General features: G+C 39.9%; 2 protein-coding genes across 10 annotated transcripts in view; one reads left to right on the forward strand and one right to left on the reverse strand.

Annotated features, from left to right (window-relative positions):
• Nucleotides 1-26,650, forward strand: part of caska (calcium/calmodulin-dependent serine protein kinase a) — a 160,292-nt gene that overhangs the window by 95,626 nt on the left and 38,016 nt on the right. For all 9 annotated transcript variants that reach the window (XM_033986390.2, XM_033986391.2, XM_033986393.2 and 6 more), the window contains exons 6-11: nt 15,532-15,634; nt 17,933-18,108; nt 18,691-18,813; nt 21,075-21,158; nt 22,078-22,177; nt 24,788-24,909. In XM_033986390.2, the coding sequence (XP_033842281.1) occupies nt 15,532-15,634; nt 17,933-18,108; nt 18,691-18,813; nt 21,075-21,158; nt 22,078-22,177; nt 24,788-24,909 (708 nt within the window). The remainder of the gene's footprint in view (nt 1-15,531; nt 15,635-17,932; nt 18,109-18,690; nt 18,814-21,074; nt 21,159-22,077; nt 22,178-24,787; nt 24,910-26,650) is intronic.
• On the reverse strand, nt 8,179-13,500 carry gpr34b (G protein-coupled receptor 34b). Its single transcript, XM_033986397.2, has 3 exons — nt 13,325-13,500; nt 10,429-11,029; nt 8,179-9,603 (listed from the first exon to the last, which is right to left on the reverse strand). The coding sequence occupies exons 2-3, from the start codon at nt 11,001-11,003 to the stop codon at nt 9,051-9,053; spliced, it is 1,128 nt and encodes a 375-aa protein (XP_033842288.1). The 5' UTR covers nt 11,004-11,029; nt 13,325-13,500; the 3' UTR covers nt 8,179-9,050.

Consider the following 26,650-nt stretch of genomic DNA (forward strand, 5'->3'; position numbering starts at 1 on the left):
TGTAAAGGAGTAGAAAGTACAGATACTTCTCTCAAATGTAGGGAAGCAAAAGTAAAAAGTATCCGCTGTGAAATTAACTGTACTTTTACTTTGTACTTTCTACTACTGCTACGAACCACATTGAAATAATACAGTTAAAACCACACATACGTGCACTATATAAAAAGACACATACATACACGCTTTTTTTTTTTTTCTGTCCCTGTCCGATATGAAATCAGACTAAACTTTTCCTGTTTTAGGATTAACAAAATTATCTCTATTTCCTAAATGCCAGAATAATGAGAGAAGGATTTTTTTTTAGACAATTTTTCATTGAAGTTTACATACATTTCATTATTTGGTCCCATTGTTTTAAACTGTGTGACTTTCTTTCCACAAGCTTCTCACAATAGTTTGTCCGATTCCTCCTGATAGAACTGGAGTAACTACATTTTCAAAAGGACTGAGATCAGGTCTTTGTGATGGCCACTCGAAATCGTTGACTTTGTTATCCTTAAACCACTTTGTAACCATTTTGGCAGTACGCTTCAAGTCCTTGTTCATTTGGAAGACCCATTTGTGTCCAAGCTTTAACTTCCTGGCTGATGTCTTGAGATGTTGCTTCAGTATTTCCACATTATGTTTTTTCCTCATGATGCATCTATTTTGTGAAGTGCATCAGTCGCTCCTGCAGCAAAACAACCCCACGACATGATGCTGACGCCCCCCTATTTCACACTTAGGATGTTGTTCTCAGGCTTATAAACTTCCTCCTTTTTCCTCCAAACGTAACGATGCTCATTATGGCCAAACAGTTACATTTTAGTTTAGTCAGACCACAGGACACATCTCCAAAGTGAAGGTCTTTGTCTCTGTGTGGATTTGCAAACTGTTATCCAGCTTTTTTTAATGTTTCTTCTGGAGTAATGTCTTCTTCCTGCAGAGTGTCCTTTCAGTTCATGTCGGTACAGTCCTCGTTTCACTGTGGATAATGACACACTCTTACCAGCTTCAGCAGCATCTTCACAAGGTCTTTTGCTTTTGTTCTCGTGTTGATCTGCACATTTCAGACCAAAGCTCATCTCCTCCTCCTCCCCGTCTCCTTCCTGAGCAATGTGACGCCTGGACATTCCTGTACTCTTTATACTTGTGTGTAATTGTCTGAACAGATAAATGTTTCACCTTCAGGCATTTGGAAACTGCACCAAAAGATGAACCAGACTTGTGCAACTATTCTCTTCCTGATTTCTTGGCTGATTTCTTTTGACTTTCCCACGACGCTACACAAAGAAGCAGTGTGTTTCAGGTGTGTCTTCAAATACATTCAAAGGTGTGGCACTAATTAACTTAAATGTTGTCAATAAACCAATCAGAAACTTCCAAAGACATGACATAGTAATCCAAATGCATAATAATACTCTATGTAAACTTCTGACTGAAAAAAGCAAAGAAAAATTGTCTAAAAAAATCCTTCTCTCATTATTCTGGCATTTAGCAAATAGAAATAATTTTGTTAATCCTAATTGACCTAAAACTGGTTTAATTTAGTCTGATTTCATGTCAGACAGTGAGCAAAAAAGCGTACATGTCTTTTTATATGTTGTATTTGAACTCCTTGTTTCAACAGTAGACGCTTATTCTGCTTATGTGTAACTTCACTTAAGTTCTCTTTTCTTGTTAAGTTACGTGATATGATTGTTAATCTGTCAGTCCAATCTGCTTCTCTGTTTACTTCTACGACACGTTTTTACACTTTGCAAAACTGTAAAATGTGAGGTGAGATTTTAGTCTTGAACAGTGTGAATGCGACTTTAAGTACTGCACTTGAGTACAACTTTTAGATATGTCTAAGCAAACAAAAATAAATACACAAAATTCATAAGAAAATCTGATTCGTACTGCTACACTTGTGTGAAATACTTTTAGTTTTTACGCTTAAAGTACATTTTTAAACAGGTGGTTAAGTAGATTTACTCATGTGATACTTTTTACCTCTGTTTGTGTACTTTTACTTAACAAAACTGAGTACTTCTTCCACTACAGCTTGTTCCTTAGTTATTATGCACATAAATTAGACAGAGAGATCTTTAATATGAGGTGATTTAATAGAAATATAACCATAAATAAAATATATATGAATGTTATATACAATATTTTCAAAATAATAAAAAAGCGTTGCATTTGATCAATCGCAAAATAAAAATTCAGTTCTTTTCTTGTTTTGTCTGATGAGCAGAGACTGAGAGAATTTATTTCCTAAAAACAAAAATTTAAAAAAAGACAGGAGTGATCCACGCCAGAACGACAGAACATCTTTGTGTAAATACAAACTCAAACATTATGCGATGTCTGTGTGATCCCTCAGTCGTCCAGGTCTGATCCATCGCAAAAGAAACGTATAATATCAGTCAACTGGACAAAACGTTGTAGGAGTGAAGACGTTTGGCTGCTCGTCGAAGCCGCTTTTTCAGTTCTGGTCAGATTACTGCTGGACGAAACGAAGAGAGCAAAGAAAACATGCATTGCCAGGGCGCTTTTAGGCGTGAAATCACTCAGTAGGGGCTTGAATGACTACGCTAAGACTCAGGCACAGCGCACACTTGGGTACAATTGGTGTTTTTAGTTTCAGTGTAGTTAGCTCCTCCTTTCAGACAGATATAAGGCAGTGTCCAGCAGTGATCTGACCAGAACTGAAGAATCGAGCAGTTAAACGCCTTCACTCCTACTTTTGCTAAACAATATGAGACTTTCTGGACCGACTACAACCACTGAATAGTCTTCTTACGTAAATTTAAATGTCCAACCAGGATATATCGACTGAACCGATATTTATATTGATCCAGCTAACGTTCCAGTGTCAGTACCAATATCAGAAAAGTTCGTCGCGGTTTAAAAAGCACTTTCATGACTGGAGTTAACAGTGGCCTTGGTGCCGTCTGCGAGTCCGGGTTTAGGAGTCCCGCTCGCGCTCCATAGCCACGCCCACATCCCTGAACCGCTCTTCTCCTTTCCAAACAGTTTCAGAGTCTGTTGGCGAAATCTTTTGTCCAGAAAGAAGTACATCACGGGGTCAGTGGATCCTCGAAGTGCGGCGAGGAAGAGCAGGCTGTTCTTCACCTAAGTAACATATTTACATTTTAGCATTTTGTAAATAAAAGCCTGCCGAGGTAGACGTCCCGAACCCACGCAATATTTCATTTTTTGTGACATTCCTACAATACGCACCATGTCTTTGTAAGTTTTCATACGAGCAACACAATCAAACCTGCTCAGACACGACTTAAATCTCACACGGGTCCATTTTGCGTAATATAGGACCTTTAATGACTCTATATTAATCTAATTGCCTTGTTGATGTTTGCAGGTAGCGATCTAAATCACATTACGCGAGAATAATTAAACGTAATCACCTCAACCAGTCCAGAGAGGGGATGACAGCCGATGTCGTGACGGGGCGTTAGCTCGGCTTGTTTGGAGGCCAGAGAAATAAAGATGGGTTTGAAGACGTGGTGCGGGAGTAAACACACAGACAGGACGATCTGAAAACGCAGTGGAAACAAGTCACGGACCACACAGATGAAATTTGAGTGTAAAGTTTGTAAAAATGATAAGGTTTGCAGGGTTGTATCGCACATTAATGACACTTGTAAAGAAAATAGTATAGAAATAGTATTGGATCTATATATATATGTATTCATTTGGATAATATTGATACTGGGGGGTAAAAAAAAACACAAAAAACAAAACAAAAATAAGACAAAGTTGGATCTTTCTACTAGTTTAGTTATGAGTTTAGTTTAGAAGGAGTCAAAAACACATTGGAATATTAAACAAATTACTACGATTTTTGTTGAAAATATAAAGTAAATTGTCTTTTTTTATTATTGTGGTATCAAAAAATATATCGAGTTTCAGTGGTTTTAGCATTTTAGTCACACTACTTTTGCGTTTTGAAAAGGACCGAAAAGTAAAAGTGCTTTTTGTCTGATTTGAGGGGTTATTTTTACCATGTTCCTGGTAACGTCCTGACTAAAGTTTTCCAGTTCAAGCTTTGAGTAAAACAAAAATAAATACACACAATTCATCAGAAAAATTTATAGATTTGTTACTGTGACCAAAATATGTCTAATTTTTAACCAATATCACTACATTTCACACTTTAACAAATTAATAACGCTGTGTGAAATACTTTTACTTTTTACTCTTAAAGTCTATTTTTAAACGGGTACTTAAATACTTGAGTAACTTTTTGCCGCTGTACTTTTAGACTCACTGCTGTTGTTGATTTGGAAAGAATCTGTAATTTCTATAAATGTTACTGACAGGAAGGACAAGACCCGACAAAGATTTGGTCACATCCTCTCATGAAATGTGTTTACTACTTTTTACATTTTTTATACAACAGAACAGAAGGACCTCACAGATATGAAGCAAGATATATAGAAAAAAACTTGAAAAATTGGAATATTTCTTTTTACTAAGGATCATACCTGGAGCACTGAGGGATTTACTTATTTTACTTCATATATTTGGCGTTTTCTGTTTGTATATGACATTTAGAAAGTAGTAAACAGCTGGTGCGTCCAAACTTTTGACCGGTCCAAACTCTTGACCGCACACGTGTCCTTGTACTGTACCTGGATGACCACTATGTTCCTCAGGACTCTTCCCAGCAGGCTTTGCGACGTGGCTACGTGAGCGCTTCTCCTCGAACGCCGTATGTGTCTCACCACGGTCATGTACGACACGAGCACGAGCACGTAGCACACATAGAAAATCGCTATGGCAGACAGATTACACGCCGCCGAAGTACTGCCCCCTACTTCCACGGTGGGGTTATAGCACTTCCCTCCTTCGGACGCGGTCCCGTTCGCGCTTATTGCTTCTTTAACACCGTAGAACACAGTCACGGGTACGATCGCGGCGATATTTATCAACCACACTGCCGCACACACCCCTCTCGCGAACGAAACCTTTTTGAGACAGCTGGTTAAGCCCGTCGGCATCAGGGCGACACACGCGCTCGGTCTGGACGCGTGAGTGTGCTGCATAAGCGAAACAAAACGGCTAAAGGCGACCCAAGTTAAGATCATGAGGCCGATGTAGATGTTAATGTGGAGAACCGGCGTAGCGGCGTGCAACACGACCTGGCACAGAAAACCCCGGAAGGTCCACGCCGCGCCCCAGCCGTAGTACGCGCCGAGAAAGGGCGCGGTCAGGGAGAGGATGAGGTTGGACGCGCTCAGGTGGGAGAGGTACACGTTAATGGGGGACACGGCGGAGATGCGGCGGTGGAAGACCCAAAGGGAAAGCATGTTGCCGGGGAGAGCGGTGAGGAAGAGGAACGTGTACGCCAAGGGGAGGAAGATGAGAGTGGCGTGGGTGGGGCAGAGGGAGACGGAGGACGGGGGGTGGAGGCTGTGAACCGGCGGTGAGGTTTTGTAATCCATTTGATCTGTGGGAAGATGAAGAGAAGACGATAGGACATGTGAAAGAGCGAAGCTTTGTGTGAGTTATAATGGGATGAGACTATAACAAATACTCTCAGTTGAGGCTGGGTATCGGTAAGATTTCTCGATACATAGGCACTTTTTCGCACTTTTTCGAATTGATACAGTACGATCCAATATATTTCAAATCGATTCGATACGATTCAGTGAAAAATATAAGCTTTCGTGACCCATTTTCGCAAAAAATACACCTTAATAGTGCATTTATCTTCCGTTTATTAAAGCTGAATGAACATAAAGTGCACGTGACTAACAAAAACAACACATCAAACTTTTTCTTTGGTCAGTATTATTCATCCACAGTTTATACGAGCTCCACATTTACATTTACACAGAGACATGTGCAGTTTAACGGCTCTGAAGGATCACGACATATTTACTAAAACACAACTGTGATGCTAAAAGTGTTTGTCAAACCACTGTCTGTGCAAAGCTGATAAGAAATACACCTGTTTTAATCGTCAGAACAGTGAATCAAATGTCAAATGTTCTGCGTAAACAAGTTTCTTTCCTCTAAACCACCCACACAATAGTGCTGTGACAGAATAATTCGGTGAAATATACAAAAAATATATCGATACAGCAGCCCACGATATCGATACTGTGTCATTAAACTAAATCATAAGATGAGAGAAGAGTTTTGCACATCCCTCCTCTCAGTGGTCTGGTATTTCTGCTCTGAAAGTGCCTGTGTGCGTAGGTTTTCATACAAACAAACTGAGCGGTAACACGTAACTTCAGAACAAAGTTAATTAATGTTACATAGAAAAACACACACTTTCACTAACGATATGTTGAGATAATTGCCTATGTACATTTTATATATATATATGCACATTTGATATCAACTTACACCTGTTTTTTTGCTTTTTTCCCCACTCCTTTTTGAGTTTAAATTTAAAAAAAAAAAGTTTACTGGACGTGTACTGACTTCTGTGTTCATTAATCTGCTCGAAATAAAAAAAACAACAGTAATTTTGAATTGAAAAAAAAAAAATTGTAAGTTTTCGAAATATCTTTTTGAAATGAAAAAAAATCTAAACTTACTGAATTATAGGGACAGATGGTCACTTGAAAACATTCATTCTCGTAAAGCCCTTGCCGTGGTCTGTGTGTTACCGTTCGCGCTTCCTTAAATGAAATGCCCTCACACGTCAAGCGCAAGTTCCTCTTATGTTATACTGAGGGAGTCATCTGCTTAATTTGTCCATACGGTGGCGCTGTAGTCCCACTCGTGCATGAGGGAGTAGTTGACGTTGATGTAAATGCCTGGACGAGTGATGTGCAGTGCATTTTGGGAGTTGTAGCTGTGTTTGGGTGACAAAGTGCCGCTGTCTGAGGCTTTCATCTGTGTAACGCTGCGTCCTGTGTGAACGCTCACGTCTGGATCAGAGCCGGCTTTGAAGTGAACAACACACGTCTCTGTTTGGTCTGTTCGCCGCGTGTTACACCAGCTGACAGTCTGAGGATTTTATCTACAGTACTGCGTTGTCAAAAATATACAAATATTAATTAAAAAACTGGGTTATACTTTGAGCAGGTGTTGATCCACCGGGGAAAAATCTACAGGAGCAATAGCCAGAGGTGGAAAGTAATGAGGTAAAAGTAGGAAAGTACTGCACTTAAGTATGTATTTTAGGTATTTTCAGGCTTTACTCACAGTGGATACTTTTTACTTTGACTTCAGTACATTTGAGAGCAGTATCTGTGCTTTCTACTCCACTACATTTTTGAACAGGACTGAAAAGTAAAAGTATTTTTTATTATTTTCTGAGACCTGCTGAAAAGGCTGAGGGTTTATTTTTAACACGTTCAAACAAAAATGTACAAATAAAACAGATAGAAAAACAAACAAACAATTGATTCAGTTGTTGCTGTTGAACAAAATCCAGCTCAAATCTTTATTAAAATCACCTCGTTTGAAGCTTTATAAGATTCAAAATCTGCACAAAATACTTTTAACTTTTTACCCTTTAAGTACATTCTCTGGTACTTTAATACTTAATACTTTTCATATGATACTTTCACTTCAGTATTTTTTTTTGCTCTAGTATCTTCACTTTTACTTGAGTAAGTTTTGTCATGCGATACTTTTATTTAAGTATTTTTTTCTTCAATATCTGTACTTTTACTTAAATGTAATTTTTACATGTGATACTTGAGCATTTTTTCTTCCAGTATCTCTTTTACTTCAGTAGATTTTTGTATGTACTGTAATGCTTTTACTTGAGTTTTTTTTTTTTTTTTTTTCATATGATACTTTTACTCAAGTATTTTTTTGCTCTGGTATCTGTACTTTTACTTAAGTAACAATGGAGTACTTCTTCCCTCACTGCTAATGACCCTTTAATGAATCTATAATTTAGTTTTTGTGTTTTTATGGCATTGAAACTGTTTTAGTACAAAGTATTTTCCTTCAAGTTTGAAATTGGGATGATAGTATATAGAACAGAGATTTGGTGCGATATAGAGTGGTTAACCAAAGTACTATCTGAAGTATTATGTGAAGTACTATCTGTAGTATTATCTGACCCAGATCTCAAATCCATCTTCATGACCTGGAACCGTGAGACACAAAACAGTTACACATTTAAAAACTCGTCGTCTTAAAGATATTTTTTTATTAACACGTACAAAAACTACTGCAAGAGAACACTTCAGGTTACACACTAAGATTAACGATGTGGCGCCGTATGAAGTCTGCTCTTTTGTTTATGACACGAGTGTTAAAAGGCCCTGGTTTAATTAGAGTCAGTATAAATTTTAATGACACCAAAAACATTTAAGGAAACTCGGCCCACGACCCAGACGTCATTTTCTCTACAAATAAAACAGTTTGCCAATGTCATCAGTATCAGCCAATCGAAAATTTGCAATTTTTTCCGCCATCAGCTCGTCTCCATGGTGATGCTATTGCTTTGCCTGGAATGTTCCACAGTACGGCATTACTCTACGTTAATTATCAATCTCGCATTTGTTGTTTTTAGTGTTTTATTGCACAAAAATACCGGGAAAACTTGTGTTCTTACTGTCATCTGACTTCACACGTCCTTTGTCTGTGCAGAGATTTTATTAAGAACATTCTAGGAAAAGCAGTAACATCTCCATGGAGACGAGCTAGTGCTGGAAAGGTTACGTAGCGCTGCTTTAAAAATGATTGGTATCGGGTTCAGCGGCCCCAAAAGTCTTGACCGGAGCTCGTCTAGTCTGATCTTTCAGTCCACACCACAGACTGTGTAAAGACGTGGACTGAGTAAATGCGACGTCACCGACAGCGTTCAGCTCCGGCCAAATGACGCTCATCGAGGTTAGAGCGGTTACAGCCGGTTAATACGAACATTTTAAGACCGAAATGGGGAGTTTGACAGCAGCAGTTACAGAGAGAGGAGCCACAGTTTCTCATTACAAAGTGAAATGAGAGTCGATGGAGCTAGTAACGCGCCCGTGATCACTTCCTATTTGGATCGCGGCGGCTAGCAGGTTAGCTATGTCCATTTATATAAACAGTCTATGGTCCACACACAGCACATGGACTGAAACGCTCTTTCCGTGTCCTCCTCAGCTCTTGTTGTTGTCTGTAATGACTGAGCTGATGTGTATCTCTCCTTTGTCGGAGGCGATCGCTTGTGCCATCTCCACAGAAGAGCTGTTTCCATGACTCACGACCACATCTCGCACGCACAGCACCCTGCCCGCCAAACGCAGCACCTCCCTCCTCATCGACGAAGACAACAGGAAGTACATGACCGGGTCCAGGCAGCTGTTAAAGGCCGAAAACACCAACGCGATCTCGTTGGCTCGATCGGCCACGCCCCTTAGGAAACAGGAAGTGTCCGTGATCTGCGTTACGATGTAAAAGATCCTGACCAGGTGATAGGGAACGAAGCAGACGGTGAAGAGGAACAGGATGAAACATGACTTCTTAGCGCTGCTTCTGTAGTGGGAGGCGTTGGGGAAGTCCGGCTTCTCCTGGGATCTCCTTCGAAGATAGTGTCCGATTTTCATGTAAGATGTCATTAGAATGATAAAAACGAGCCAAAAAGCCACGATGATGGAGAGGTTCATCCAGGCCTTCCATTTGTCGTTAAGGAGATGTTTGTAATAGAAACATCTGCAAAACAAAGCATGGTTTTAAATGGCAACTCTATATATGTTCATTTGCATAAACATTTAAAACTAATGGTGAGGAAATTTGGTCGTTTTGTTTTGGTAAATGTGTTACTGTTGTGTTTGTGTCTCCATAGTTATAATCTCTGACACCTGTGGATCATTATGTTATAATTTGCACATTTTAAATCACAATATTCACCAAAAACGATGGTAATAAAAGAAACAAATCCACTGACTTCCATGTTAGAAAACTGCGGTGTCCAGTAGGAGCTGACGTCACCATAAACGTCATCATAACAAAGAGTTGGCGCCCCCTATGGACAGCTGCACATCACACTAGCGAGCAGCAGATTTGTACGAAAATTACTACACGACACTGCCGAATGCTACAAGTATCACCGATTAAGAAAATAAAACTGGAGAAGGAAGTGCGTACGTCACGGTGGGCGTGTCCCATGGAGGTTAAACGGGGCAAAATGGCGTCTTGAAAATAAACGATTAAACATGAATCTCTCCAAATACACCTTCAGAGGCTCAATGAGAAGAAATGACTAAAACACGGGTAAAATCTCTGAAAAGTCCAGTTTGCAGAACTGGTCTTATTTACATTTTTGTAACTATTCCAACTTTTTTGAGACAGAAATTCACGAATTTGCTTCCCAGATGTTCAGTTTCATTCCGCATTAGAACAGCGCGGTGCATTACTTTTGAACGTAGACTTCGCTCATCACATTACTCTTGCGAATACCGAAATAGAATATCATAATTACTACTTATCACTTCTTATAAACAGTCCAAGAAGAAGCTAAAACATGTCCTCACCCACCTGTCCGTCTGTGTGCGCTTCTTGGACACCACTATCGGCATAATGAACGCCACGGCTCCTGCCCATGCTACCGCGCAGAAAACGGTGCTCCTTCTAGCGGTCATCCTACTGTCCAGACCCGAGCGCCGATGGAGCTTCAGATACCTGTCCACGCTGATCATTCCCAGCAGTAGGATGCTCATGTACATGTTCATATAAAAGAGGTTTCCCACTACGGTGCACAGCGTCGGCCCCAGTCTCCATCTGTTGCCTTGGCTGTGGTATATCACCCTGAACGGCAGGCACACCATGAGAAGCAGGTCGGCTAACGCTACGTTAATGAGAAACACACGCAGAGAGTTCTTCTTTGAGTGCAGGAAAAGGAATACCCATAACGCCACCAGGTTTCCGAGAAGCCCGGGTATAAAGATGATGGTATAAAGCACGGCGAGCGATGACTGTAGCTCCCCCTGCTGCTCGCAACGTGTGCTCGCGTTGGAGGCTGAGGTCATGCTTAGGTTAGCGTGAGCCATGCTTATAGAGCTCTGCTTCAAAGTGTGAAAAATGCTTCCTGATGTGGTGGTTTCGGTTTCCATGGAGGTTTTCTGGTGTTTTGCCCACACTGCAAACAAAAGGATGTAGGTTAACAATAGCTACAAAGCAGTAAATCAGTTCTGTCGGCTTTTTAATTACAGCGGCGTCAGTGGCTTTAGTTTATAATCTGCCTCTTTTTATGAAATGGGATTTTATGAACTGCAGGTTTGCTCTCATTTTCTATTGGACTTGACTTCATTTAAGGCCGATAACAGCCTCAGTAAGTGCTCGTTTAAAGGTCTAGTTTTGAATGTAGGTGACGACATGTGGGGCCTAGTGATGGGACTTTCGGCTCCTTTGTGGGATCCAAATCTTTTGCATCCATTCATTACTAAGAGTCATAGTAAAATAGAAACTCAAATCTGTAACTGGACTAAAAGTTTTATTGAGTGAAGACGTTTCGCTGCTCGTCCAAGGTCAGATTACTGCTGGACACTGTCTTATATCTGTCTGAAAGGAGGAGCTAACCACTCTTTGACACTACCACATCTGTTTATGCACGTACTGGGGAGCACTTTTGTTTTATTTTAGATTTACGTCTGAGGATGGAGTTATAAATAGGGGATAGATGATGTCTGAGGCTTCCATTCCTGTTCAAAGATGGATTGTCTTTCCAAAAATGGCCTTTCAAACCATTTCTTTTCTTCGGCTAAGGTCTGTCCCTCGCCATCTTCAAAGGAGTCGTTAGTGGCTTTGAGATGGAGATGTACAGCAGACTGAGGTCCCGGGGAGTGGACCCTAATCGTAGGCAGTTTCAAGCCATCTTTGAACAGGAATAGGAGGCTTAGACATCACTTATCTCCTATTTATAAGTCCATCCTCAGACCTAAACCTAAACAAGGAAAACAATAGTGCTAGCCAGTATGCTAATAGGTGTGAGATTATGCAAAAATATGACTCAGGCGCAATTTACACTTACTGTAGTTTGATGGACCAAGCCAACAAATATAAACTGTAAACAACAAGTGTAATAACTTCAGTGTGGTTAGCTCCTCCTTTCAGACAGATACAAGACAGTGTCCAGCAGTGATCTGACCAGAACTGAAGAAAGGGCTTGGACGAGCTGCAAAACGTCTTAAAACCTTTTGTCCAGTTACAGAATTGAACTTTTACTTTGGATCAGACCTGAGACATTACACAGACATTACAAAGAGCCGTTCAAAAGACTGGCTCTATCTATCTATTTATACGACAGAAGCCAAAGTGAAAACTCATTTTATCTACAAACTCATCACAGACGGAAACGACTGAGCCTCAGATGTGTTTAAACTGAACTTTGGAACGATGAAAATACAGCTAAAACATTGCATTACAATTAAAACCATAACTGTTATTACGATTTCAAATGTTTTTTCTGCACAAATCTCTCACTTGAGTCGCCTGCTCTGCTTCTGCGATGATTCTTGTCTTGGTTCAGCGTTAAAAATGCATAAAAATTAGATTCTTTCTTTGCAAAAACGAGATCCAGTTCTGAGTGTTCACCTTAAGGAATCGTTCAAAAGCCCCGACTCGTTCTCAAAGGTCACGTCACTATTGTGCACCGTGACATGTCCCTGGACAAAGCACATTTCCCAAAAGGACGACATTCACTTTTCAACTCTCAAAACTGGTTCTCTTGTAACTTCCACATCGCATTTCGTCAGCGGTCACACTTTTATACAGCGCTTTTCCACCTTAAAGTCACTCAAAGTGCTTTACATCAAGGAAAAACTCACACATTCACACATGGGTTAAGTGTCTTGCCCAAGGACACAACCACAAACACACACTGAGCTACTTTCGCCCCAGTATTTAAATATATAATACGTAGAATGTCTTGTACATCTTGGGATTTTTTCGAAAAGACCTAACACGTTTTAACAGTTTTTTGGCGAGAGATTCTGAACATTTTGGACACATGTACGGCACAACACACGGCATCTTGTCCACTCCGTTTTTGAGCTGGACTGAAAAGTACAAGTATTTTTTATTATCATGTGAGACCTGCTGAAAAGGCTGAGGGTTTATTTTTAACACGTTCATCATTTGAGCAACAAAAATGTACAAATAAAAACAAAATCCAACTCAAATCTTAATCAAAATCATCATATTTGAAGCTCAAAATAGGTGCAAAATCCTTTCTTTTTAAACAGTAATACTTTTAAATAGATTTTTCATGTGATGCTTGTACTTTTACCTGAGTTTTATTCATTTTTTGCTCCAGTATCTGCACTTGCACGCTTGTCAGGCAATGCAAAATAAGATTGAGTAAAGTACTTAACATCTTCCTAGCGTTCCTAAAGCAGTCAGATTTCACTCGGGTCTGTGAAAAAGAAGCACTTACCTAGTTGTGAAATCCGTCAAAACAATCCCTCTCAGACACTGGGCACAGACACATTTTCTGCTCATCTTCTTGTGCAGGTTTCCAGGCTGCAGCTCATGTTCTGCCTCCGCTGTCACTCTTCATACACACTTCGGCCGTCGGAGTTACAGAGACTCGAGATTTAAGCCACTTCCCTTCCTCACCTCTGTCTCCGTCTTGAGTAATTGTTGAAAGAACTCGGTGCTGTAGCCGCCTGCGTGTTTTAAACCACAGTGAAAATCTCCAGCAGAGACAGTGAGAGAAAGGGCTGGGCCAAGCGCACATAGTCACAGTGAGATCATACAGCAGAAAGCCTCCGTGTATACAGCACCGCTACTTAAGTAAACCACGCCAAACTTAGCCCGACGAGAGGAAAGATACTGGAAATGTGTCCTTAAAAGTCCACGGAAAAGTGCAAGAGGAGGAAAGGCAAACGGGATAAGTTTGTATAAAAGTGTCTAAGATATAGTGATATTACTTTAGTGTTAAATGGGTAAGTAAAAGTACAGATACTAGATGAAAAAAAATACTTGAGTAAAAGTAATACATGAAAAAAATCTACTTTAAAGCATTATAGTACCTGTTTAAAAATGTACTTAAAGTGTCTAACATAGAGTAATATTACTTCACTGTTGAATAGGTAAGTAAAAGTACAGATACTAGATGAAAAAAAAATACTTGAGTAAAAGTAATACATGAAAAAAATCTACTTTAAAGCATTATAGTACCTGTTTAAAAATGTACTTAAAGTGTCTAACATAGAGTAATATTACTTCACTGTTGAATAGGTAAGTAAAAGTACAGATACTAGATGAAAAAAAAATACTTGAGTAAAAGTAATACATGAAAAAAATCTACTTTAAAGCATTATAGTACCTGTTTAAAAATGTACTTAAAGTGTCTAAGATATAGTAATATTACTTCACTGTTGAATAGGTAAGTAAAAGTACAGATACTACATGAAAAAAAAATACTTGAGTAAAAGTAATACATGAAAAAATCTACTTTAAATCATTATAGTACCTGTTTAAAAATGTACTTAAAGTAATATGCTTCAGTTTTTTATTGGTAAACGATATTGACCAGTCGATTTCAGTGGCGGAAGAAGTACTCACTTTTGTCAAGTAAAAGTACAGATACCGGAGTTAAAAAATACTTGAGTAAAAGTAAAGTAACACATGAAAAAAACTACTTTAAGTACATTTTTAAACGGGTCCTTTAATACTTTTACTTAGAAAAGTAGATTTTTTTCCTGCGTTACTTTTACTTTTTACTCAAGTGTTTTTTTTTTCTCTGGCATCTGTATTTTTACTTAAGTAACAAAACTGAGTACTTCTTCCTGGTCAATATCGTTTACCCATTTAACACTGAAGTAATATTACTATATCTCACACACTTTAAGTACATGTACAGATACTTTAACACATGAACAAATCTACTTAAAAATATTACTTTTAGATTTTACTCAAGTTTTTTATTTATTTTTATTTTTACTCCTTTTACTTAAGCAACAAAACTGAGTACTTCTTCCACCACTGAAATAAACCCGTCAATATCGTTTACCCATATAGTGTTTAAGATGTAGTAATATTACTTCATTACTTCAGTTTTCTCCCTGGCATTTAACACGAGCTCCACAGGTGTTATATTCTTGAAGTTATCTTGATGTTTTCTTGTGTATTGTCTTATCTGTGTATCTGTTCTGTGTTGACTTTTATATGAAGCCCTTTGCTCAGCTCAAGTTGTTTTAAATGTGCTACAGAAATGACCTCGACCCTCAAACCTGATGCAGCAAATGATGTTCAGTTCTCACCCAAACGCAAACGTCTTACTCTTCTTTTTTCTGTGTTTTTAACGTGTTTTTCGGTAACCATTTTTGTTACTAGCATGTCAAACCGCTCGCAATTAGCCCGAATACTTCCACACCTCACAAACGCCTTAACACTCAAAGCAAAAGCCTCAAGGACCCGCTGACTTGTTGTTAAATTGAGTTTTATAAGTTGGATTCTGCTTTTCCGAATGTGGAGCGTCCCCTGTGATCCTCCCTGTGCGGTGCGGCTGTGGCGGGGCCGGGTGATGCTGGTTTGGGTGTGCAGTGCATATGTGGCTCGTCTGTCATTTATAGCGGGGTGTAGCTCTTTAATTAACGCGAGCTTCATTAAACTGTTGGCGTCTGCTCTCGTCCCCAGCCTCACTGTGTGCTCCTGGCCTCCAAAGAGAACTCGGCGCCGGTCAAACTCGGAGGATTCGGAGTCGCCATCCAGCTCGGGGAGTCCGGGCTCGTGGCTGGAGGTAAAGTGTGACTCTACAACACGTGTCAAACTCAAGGCCCGCGGGCTGACTGTGGCCCTCCACATCATTTTATGTGGCCCTCGACAGGGTAAAGGTATGATGGTCTTAAAATGTTATTTTATCAGGAGGTACACAGTTACACAGCCATATTTTTACATCTAGGCAAATACATATACAATATTTGTAACTTGAACAAGAAATAAATACAGAAACAGTTAATTAACAAGTTTTTAAAAAAGTTAGATTTATTTTACATCTGGCCTTTTGAGCGCAGCCATTTTGGTGATGTGGACCTTGGTGAAAATGTTTTTGACACCCCTGCTCTACAAGAAATAAAGATGTCAAAATACCCTTAATATTTATATATATATACCTGTTCTTTCAATGAGCTGCTTGCTTATGTTTTTTCTGTATATTTATGGATATCTGTGCAATCCATCAGTCATCCAGGTTTGATCTATGTTAAAAGAAAATTTTTCATCTGAAACTAGACAAAAAGTTGTAGGAGTGAAGACGTTTCGCTGCTCGTCCAAGTCGCTTCTTCAGTTCTGGTCAGATTACACTGGACACTGCCTGATATCTGTCTGAAGGGAGGAGCTAACGACACTGAAACTGTGAACACCTTTTGTTTACAGTTTCTGTTTGTAGGGTAGGTCTATTGTACTACCCTAAGTGTGCACTGTGCCTGAGTCCTACTTAGTATAGTCATTCAAGCCCCTAATGAGTGGTTTCACTAGTATGATTCAGGCACAGTGCGCACTTAAAATTACAGACAATAGACTCAGACAATAATAAAAAATACTTTAACTTTTTAGTCCAGTTCAAAAATGTAGTGGAGTAGAAAGTACAGATACTGCTCTCAAATGAAGTAAAAGTATCCACGGTAAAATGCACTCAAGTCAAGTACAGATACCCAACATTTTTACTTAAATGTAGTACTTAAATACTTTGACTTTGTTACGTTCCACCACTGTGAGCAGCAAACTTTATTTATTACGTACATTTTGGGTTAAAGATGCATTTGTCACTTCCTGAGTTCACTTGTGGTGGCTGAAACACCACAAACATGTCAAACTTTACAGAACAGCTCACAATAATCTGCTTCCTCTTTCCTGTTAAGAAGGAACAGCAGATGTACTGAGTTTTGTTATTTGCAAATATCTCATACTCTGCAAAATAAATGTCCAGCGCATTGTAAAAGCCAAAACAATGTGTGAAACTGTGTAAAAGTTAAATAACCCAGTAACCCCGTAACCTCACTGTTAGCGTAACTACATCTCTATAGCCGTGTCACAGTTTACCGACTGCATCCTTCGAAGGACCGGGCCTCCCGTCACCTAGCAACCGAGACATGCTGCTAATGCTAATGCTAACCACACGCGCCACACATATTACGCACATGAATCGATTAAAAAGATTACGACACCATGAGCTGATAAGATGTTATAATAAATCTGACCCAAATCTTATGACGAAAAACACAAAAATATACCCAATTTGACAGTGTTCTTGTAATAAAATAGCCTAAATGAGGACCTTAAAGTTTCAGCTAAATTAGTTAAATTCTTAAAGTATGATTTCGAGATTAACAAAAAACAGTTTCATGTCAGTATAGTCTCAAATTGTGTTCTCTCCTTATCGTAATCTGTATAAAGACGTGAACTAAGTGAGTGTGACATCAGCCCACAGCGTTTGGCTCCAGTCAAATGAAGCTGATCGACGCCAGAGCAGGTATAGCGGCCAATTTTGAGCGACTTCCAAATTTAGAAGTTTATAGCAAGTATCATAGCAACCAAAAAGCAAATCCAGAGCGAGGCTGTTGAAAAGTAACGCCCCTTTCCGTCCGCACCGCTGGTTTAACAGGGAGCGGGCGCTTAGCAACGCTGTGAATCAGACCTGTTGCTAACGCTAGCGGGAGTGACCTCGGGGAAAGAAGGCGCCTCATTCGTCTGTTAATGTTTATAGCTTGATTTAGGAAAACAATAGTGAAATAGAAACACCAGGATCATGTAGAGCGGGTTAATATGAACATTTAAGACCAAAATGACGAGTCTGACAGCAGCAGTTACAGAGAGAGGAGCCACAGTTTTTCAATAGAAAGTGAATCGGAGCCAGAAGCGTGCGCATGATCGCTTCCTATTTGAAACACGGCAGCTAGCAGGTTAGCTACGTCCATGTATATATGATTGGGACACGGCCTATGATCCAACCTCTTTGTATTTCCTGCGCTGAAACCTGTTTACAGTGAGTTTTATTCAGGTCACAGCACTGAGTCGAGCTTTTGTCGTTCGCTCCCAGGTCGAGTAGGGACGCCCCACTTCATGGCCCCAGAGGTGGTGAAACGGGAGCCCTACGGTAAACCTGTGGATGTGTGGGGCTGCGGAGTCATCCTCTTCATCCTCCTATCGGGATGTCTGCCTTTCTACGGCACCAAGGACCGGCTGTTTGAGGCCATCTGCAAAGGCAAATACAAGGTCAGATAACTCTAAAGCCTCGGTATTAAAGGGCCCGTGTTAAAACTATGGTCTGATCTGTTATAATGTCGTTTCCTCATTAAAAACATACCTGGAGTTGTATTTTGTTCCATTTACACATATTTAACACAAAAAAACCTGCATATTTAGGCTGAAAACACTCTGTTCCACCTTGTGATGTCATCATGTGGTGATCCAGGAAGTGCTACACGGTGTTTTTAAACTCCACACACCTTCACTAGAATCGTTTGGATGATTTCAGCCTTAGAATTACCGATATCTACTGAACAAACGCGGTAAAAGGAGCTGGTAACTGACGTCTTTACCGCTTCATGACATCACAAGGTGGAACAGAGCATTTTGAGCTTTGGAGATGTCGACAAGCTGATAATAAAGTGAGAAATAAAGAAACAAAACACAACTCCAGGGCTGTTTTTGATGCGTTATCAGCAGTATAACACGACTTAAAGCTCACAAGAGTCAATTTTGCGTAATATCGGACCTTTAATGTGTTTTTATTTTAATTTCTGTGTACGTTATATTGGAGCTTATGTATTGTATCTACGTGTTTTTAAAATGCAGATGAATCCGAGGCAGTGGGCTCAAATCTCAGAAAGCGCCAAGGACCTGGTGAGGAGAATGCTGATGCTGGACCCCGCGGAAAGGATCACAGTGTACGAGGCGCTCAACCACCCCTGGCTCAAGGTACGACACACAATACTCTGATGGGTTTACACAAATATATACAAATAGTACAATACGTTAGCTTCTCTTCTATTCAAGATTGACCTTTCTTTCCCCACTTTTATCTAGTTATTTATATAATTAACCATCTTCTCCTGTTTTGTTTCCGTTCTGTTGGGTTGTCACTTTGATATATTTTTAATCTTGTCTGGACACATGATGTATTGAAATGCTCAGGATGGACAACTGTATTTTAAACTTTATTTTATCTGTGCGTCATTTTTTTTTTTTTTTACAAAAGGAGATTGTGCAGAATATATTTTTTCTGTACAAGTCAGTTAAACATAAACAAAACAAGCAACAACATTCAACTTTAAGTGTTATTATGAAGACGTTTACCAAAAACCTTTTCAAAAGCGAAAAAGTCCTGGTTTAGCCCTGGTTTAGTCCTGGTGTAGTCCTGGTGTAGTCCTGGTTTAGCCCTGGTTTAGCCCTGGTTTAGTCCTGGTTTAGCCCTGGTGTAGCTCTGGTGTAGTCCTGGTCTAGACCTGCTTTAGTCCTGGTTTATCCCTGGTTTAGCCCCGGTTTAGTCCTGGTGTAGTCCTGGTTTACTCTTGATTTAGTCCTGCTTTAGCCCTGGTTTAGTCCTGGTTTAGTCCTGGTTTAGTCCTGGTTTAGTCCTGGTTTAGCCCTGGTTTAGCCCTGGTTTAGCCCTGGTTTAGCCCTGGTTTAGTCCTGCTTTAGTCCTGCTTTAGTCCTGCTTTAGTCCTGGCAACGCCATTCAACTTTATTAAAGTGTTATTAAGAAGACGTTTACCAAAAACTACAAAAGCCAAAAAACAAAACAAACAAAATGAATAATAATCGTTTTAGTGTTGGCGCAAAAACATAAGAAAACCAAGCCTGAGGTCGTCACAGTGCTGCTGCTGCTGTGTGGAATAATTAATTACAATCCATTGACCCACTGATCCAGCTCCCACAGATGAATGAACGCTTAACCCACATCGCCCCCAGTGTCTGTGCACACCATAGACTGTTTATATAAATGGACGTAGCTAACCTTGTCGCCGCCACTCTCCAAACAGGAAGTGATCATGGACGCGTTTCTGGTCTATGGTGTACACTGATATATGAATGGGTAATGAGTGGATCCTTGGTGTAAAGTGCTTTGAGTGACTTGAAGGTGGAAGGTGGTGAGTTGAAAGTGAAAAAGGTGGAAAAATAAAAAAAACCACAGGCGGTGATGATGCAACAGAATGCAATAAAACAGGGCAGGAAGGGAAGAATCTTTTCGAAGAACTTTGTGTTTTGTAGAAGCATGTTTCCAGGTGAACAGTTGGGACTAAGTAAATGAAGTTTCCATGGCATCATTAATTTTTTCTTAGACATCAAGCGTGGAAATGTTGCTCAAGTCGGTGTTTGAAGTGCTGTAGGTATAGGTATGGAAGGTATGGAATAGTCAGCCGGTTTGGACTGTCAGGTATAAATGGCAGATCCTTAGATTGGTGAAACTGGCTGTAACATCATGGGTGTGTTTAATCTGACTGGACCACAGACCGTCTTTGAACACCGAGCTGTGAGACAGGCTCTGAAGATCATCAGAGATCCCTCTCATGTGCTCGACACACAGAGCTCCTGCAGTGTGGGAGGAGATACAGATAACACTTCTTTTATGTAAAAATAACACGTATAAAAACTTGTTCGTGCCCCCAGTCCATAGAATTGATTCACAACATGGACTGATTGTGCAAATGAAACCTAAAGACGAGTTTATTTGTATAGCACAATTGGTACAGTAGTCCTGGTTTAGCCCTGGTTTAGTCATAGTTCAGTCCTGGTTTAGCCCTGGTTTAGCCCTGGTTTAGTCCTGGTTTAGTCCTGGTTTAGTCCTGGTTCCGTCCTGCTTCAATCCTGGTTTACTCCTGGTTTAGTCCTGGTTCAGTCCTGGTTCAGTCCTGGTTTAGTCCTGGTTTAGTCCTGGTTCCATCCTGGTTCCATCCTGTTCCGTCCTGGTTCCGTCCTGGTTCCGTCCTGGTTCCGTCCTGGTTCCGTCCTGGTTTAGTCCTGGTTTAGTCCTGGTTCAGTCCTGGTTCAGTCCTGGTTCAGTCCTGGTTTAGTCCTGGTTTAGTCCTGGTTTAGTCCTGGTTTAGTCCTGGTTTAGTCCTCAGAGTGTGAGATGGTTCATGTGGGAGATGTTGTTTGGTGCTGGTCCATGGAGTCTTGTTCACGAGCTGCTTTAAAGTCTATTGGTTTCACATCTAACTTCTGTTTGTGTGTTTCAGGAGAGAGACAGGTACGCCTACAAAATCCACCTGCCAGAAACAGTGGAGCAGCTGAGAAAGTTCAACGCCAGGCGGAAACTCAAGGTCTGTATCAATAGAGATTGTAACATTGAACATGCTCATGACGATGCTCTAATTTTGACTTAAGTTGGTGGGATAATAAATATAAATTATAGTTTGTGCACCAATCAAGAAGAAGTTTCTGAAGTTAAAAAATGAACAGGAAGTAGAAAGTTTGATTTTCGAGTCCCACGTTGACGTCTGTCCAAAAGTTTAGCACAATTTACACACGAAACACATTTTTTGCGCTACTTTAAACATTATTCCAACGGTATTTTTATTCGTCAGATCATAACCTCTGTGTACAATAGAGGAGTTTCCATTTTCTTGTGGCGCATGGTTGCTAGGTAACAGTCCTGAGTGTGATGTCATGATTTCCAACCAGGAAGTAAAATTTGAAGCTTAAAAAATGTCCAAACTGGGAGAAAATACGCTAAAATTCGTAGCTAACTTAAATATAATGATCTTGAGCGTGTTTTAGTAGCCAACCTGTCATATGCATGTTACGTGTATCTTTTTTACAGGTTAAAACATTTATTACAAAGGCAGTTGGTCAGATATCTTAATCAGACTTTTTCTATTGTCCTCAGTGGTTTCCAAAGTTGTTTACCTCATTTAACGCACCTCTATATGGGCCCCTCATGTTCTTGGCCCACTTCTCTTTCTCTCTAATACTGCCCCTGTCTCCACACGTCTTGTTCAGTCGTTTCGTTGACCTTTCATTGCCCTTTTGGTCTCAATAAACCATGAAACACGCTGCGCTTCTCTTGAGGAGGAGCCATTTCGTAGAGGTTAATTCAAAACGACGCCTCTTGACACGATGCAATACAAAAATGCAATTATAACCACTGAAAACAATAGAGCAACTCTGATTATAATAGAGACTTAATGGACACCCTGTATTTTTCATTTTAAAGCTGATGAATGCATGTCTGTTTCGTAGGGAGCCGTCCTGGCCGCAGTGTCCAGTCACAAGTTCAACTCCTTTTACGGAGACCCTCCCGAAGAGCTTCACGATTTCACAGACGACCCTACTTCCTCAGGTAAGCGACAATAAAATAATACAAAAATGACTCGGCTTTTTTCATAACCTAAACTGAGTTCTTCTCTCACTTCCTTCCTGCGATGGCTTGTTGTTTTTTTTTTGCACTTAAAGATTATGACCACAAGTTTTAAGCACGGATGTCAGCACAAATGCAACTACCACTGACACAACTCCAAACCGCACAGTATGTGAACTCACCCCTATGTCCGAAACTTGACAACTTTTTAAAATTCTGCAGTACGACTGTCACAATAACACCTTTTGAAGTTTGATACATCACTGAAGTAAATATAGATACTGAAACTGATTCATGCCACTGATACAACACCCCAACCCAAAAACTATTTAAATCTACGTCATAAGCTGCATTAACCAAACAGCAGAACACTTTAGCACATAGTTTGCAGCTGTACTGAGTCTTACAAGTTACTAATTCAATCTTCCATGGCTCAAATCTCATCGTCTAGCCAAAAAAATAATCCAATATTTCCATTTCCAGACCTGTACCGAGGCGTAGCATTTGTGCCGTTGACTCATTTCCAAAACATAACCTAGTATTACTTGCAGAAAATGCTAATACGAGATGTGTATTGTGTATTTCTGTTAATGCTCCCCACCTCCTAGGACTACTGGCAGCAGAACGTAGGTATCACTGGTCGGATGCATGTGGCAGTGCATGTTTCGGTCACTGAGATTTGCCTGCTCCGGTGGCCAGTTATTCTTTTGTTTTTCTCGAAGTTTGACTGTGTAACTTATCTGGTGGGAGGTCTCGGTTGTACCACTTCCATGTCTCCGTTCAGATGTTATTGCTTCGCTCAGAATGCTCCACAGTATGACGATAAACGTATGTTAACGGGAACTGGGTATTCAGATTGTGAGGGTGTTATTTCTGGGACTCTCTTAACTAAAATTCACTGTAGAGGCTAATTTGACTTGTACAAACAGGTTAGCTACCTCCATTTATATATAGTTTATGTTTGTACGGAAGCCTTTAAATGTGTGTCTTCCAAAGTACCAAAAATAGTGCAGATATTAGTCATTAAAATACGTCTGCACCTTCTAACTTCTATCACCTGGTGCTAAATACCTGTCCGCTGTATATCTGGGGTTTTTACCAGCGCCCCCTAGAGGCTGGAGGTGCACAAATGAAGGTCTGTCGAAATTGCTTCTACATTCACATAGCACAGCGGTGTCCAAACTATGGCCCGGGGGCTAAATGCGGCCCACAGACCAACTTTTATTGGCCCTGAACTGGCCCAATTGATCATAATCAGTACTTTTTATGGCAAATTTGAGTATTCCTACCAATATAACCTAAATAATATCACATTGCATTGTCATTCAGAACTAAGATTATATTTCAAGCCTTATTTAAAGTATGAAGTCAAAATGTTAAATGCACCATCTGAATTATTTACTATATTGACCACTGTGGCCCTCCATGTCGAATAGTTTTCAAGATTTGGCCTTCGGTGAAAAGAGTTTGGGCACCGCTGACGTGGCAAAAGACAAAATCTACTGTCACTGGACAAAAGTTTTAGAGTGAAGTCGTTTGGCTGCTCATCCAAACGGTTTCTTCAGTTTAGACGACATCAGAAGTATGAAGTTAGAAATGTGGAATCACGTGGCAAAGGAAAGGAGTCAAATAACTCTACAGTCTTTTTTTACATATTGTGTTTTCAGATCTAATTCTTTATTTTGCATGTTTTTATTTCACTTCTTTCTTTCGCTTCTTTCTTTTGCTTCCTTCTTTTCACATCTTTCTTTCGCATCTTTCTTTCTTTGGCATCTTTCTTTCTTTGGCATCTTTCTTTCACATCTTTCTTTCTTTTGCGTCTTTCTTTTGCATCTTTCTTTCACATCTTTCTTTCTTTCGCGTCTTTCTTTTGCATCTTTCTTTCACATCTTTCTTTCTTTCGCGTCTTTCTTTTGCTTCTTTCTTTCACATCTTTCTTTCTTTCGCTTCTTTCTTTCGCATCTTTCTTCCACATCTTTCTTTCTTTCACATTTCTTTCGCTTCTTTCTTTCTTTCACATCTTTCTTTCTTTCGCTTCTTTCTTTCTTTCGCATCTTTCTTTTGCTTCTTTCTTTCACATGTTTCTTTTGCTTCTTTCTTTCTTTCGCATCTCTCTTCCACATCTTTCTTTCTTTCACATCTTTCTTTCGCTTCTTTCTTTCTCTTCTTTCTTTCTTTCGTTCTTTCACATCTTTCTTTCGCTTCTTTCTTTCTTTCGTTCTTTCACATCTTTCTTTTGCTTCTTTCTTTCGCTTCTTTCTTCCACATCTTTCTTTCTTTCACATCTTTCTTTCGCTTCTTTCTTTCTTTCGTTCTTTCACATCTTTCTTTCACATCTAAAACATAGACAGTTGTAAAAATAAAGAAAACTTTGAATGAGTGTGTGTCCAGACTTCTGACTGGTGCCGTACTGTGGAACAAATACAGGAAATGCATTAACATCCCCATGGAAACAAGCAGATGAGGGGGGGCAGCTTCCACCTCCACCTGAAACGTTCCATAATATCTCTTTAAATGATGAATGCATGGAGTGATCCCCTGTGACGTGTAGAAGCAGGAGTAACTTGAGTCTGTGTGTGTGTTTGTGTCCAGGGGCTGTTTCTCAGGTGTTGGACAGTTTAGAAGAAATCCACGCGCTCACAGACTGCAGCGAGAAAGATCTGGATTTTCTTCACAGCGTTTTTCAAGATCAGCATCTGCACACGCTGCTCGATGTAGGTCAAACGATTACTCAAGACTGACGTGGCGTATGTGGTTTTCACAAGTACGAGAGATGGCACAGAATACAAGGAAGAGAGATCTGAATGCGATAAAACAATAGGTTAATCTACACGACCCTTCACTTCCCGTCACTGCCAGTGTTTTTTTGTTTTTTTTTTACTACTTTTTACATTTTTACACACAGAAGACATATATGGAGTTATGTAGTAAAGAAAAAAATGTTTATGTTGTTTATGTCACATTTTTGTACAGCACTTTTCCACCTTTGAGTCACTTTACGTCACATGTGTCAAACTCAAGGCGCGTGGGCCAAATTCAGCCCGCCACGTCATTTTATGTGGCCCGCGACAAAGTAAATTAAAAGGTATGACTGTCTTAAAATGTCAGTTTATCAGGAGATACACATTTAAGCAGCCATTTTTTCATGTCTATGCAAATCCATATGCAATACTTGTAACTTGAATAAGTAATAAATATAGAAACGGTCAATTAAAAAAAATTAAAACGTAGTGACATTTATCTTAGTTACATCTGGCCCTTTGAGAGCAACCATTTTGTTGATGTGGTCCTGGATGAAAATGAGTTTGACACCACTGCTTTACATCAAGGAACAACTCACCCATTCACACAAACATTCAGGATTCGAACCAGCAACCTTCTGATCAGTGGGTAAACGCTCTACCAACTGAGCCACTGTCGCCCCCATGTCTATATATTTAAAAGTATAAAGTAGCCACCCTGTTTAGTAGTGTGTTACGTGCCATTTTGAGGGTGGCGGCACGTAACGAAAAGATGTAAACCGGGCGTGGAAAACAAACGGAAGCGAGGGCAGGTGGTCAAAACGATAAATATGATTTATTTCTACAAAAGTAACGCAAATATATACAAATTAAATAACTGAGCAATACAAAAATAAACTATAAATAACTGAAAAGTCGCTGTAGCGGAAGGGACACACTGGCTTTTATCCCCCGGCTGTTTACGATCCATCCATTTTCTTACACTCATCCGGTGCCGGGTCAGTCTAAGCAGGGACTCCCAGACTTCCCTCACCCCAGACACGTCCTCCAGCTCCTCCGGTGGGACCCCAAGGCGTTCCCAGGCCAGTCAAGAGACATAGTCCCTCCAGCGTAAACTATAAATAACTGAAAAGTCGCCGCAGCGGACAAACCACTGGCTGATTACCTGCGCGCCAATAGGTCTAGCGTTTTTCAACTTTTTTTTCTTTACTACACAATTCGAAATATCTTGCTTTCATATATTTAATTTCTTCTGTGTGTTTTTAAAATGCAGAAAGTAATAAAAATAAAGAAAAAAAGACACTGGATAAGAGGGTGTGTTCAAACGTTTACGACATTTTTACTTTACAGTCATCGCTTCCTGTTCATTTTGTGGATTCTCGACCATTCATACGATCATATTTACTGTAGTTTCGTCATTGTTAATTGCTATGGCAACACTGCTATGTTTCCATTGCTTAAACTCATGGATTTGTAAGACCAGGAAGTAAACCGTAAACTACCTCTCCTGTTTAACTTATAGAGCTCTAAACCCATTTTAAACATGTACCTTAGTTAGTTTTTGCATGTTTTATAGTTGTTATTTGTGCATTTTCACAGCCAAACTCCTTGTAAGTGTTTCAGAAAGTTTTGTGTTCTTTGCCGGGAGCTTAACAAAAGCGTTTGTTTGGTGTTTTGGAGAGGAATTGTCAGGAGGGCTATTAAAATATTCACT

Source organism: Periophthalmus magnuspinnatus, chromosome 21 (genome assembly GCF_009829125.3).
Source record: "Periophthalmus magnuspinnatus isolate fPerMag1 chromosome 21, fPerMag1.2.pri, whole genome shotgun sequence".
NCBI classification, from domain to species: Eukaryota; Metazoa; Chordata; class Actinopteri; order Gobiiformes; family Gobiidae; genus Periophthalmus; species Periophthalmus magnuspinnatus.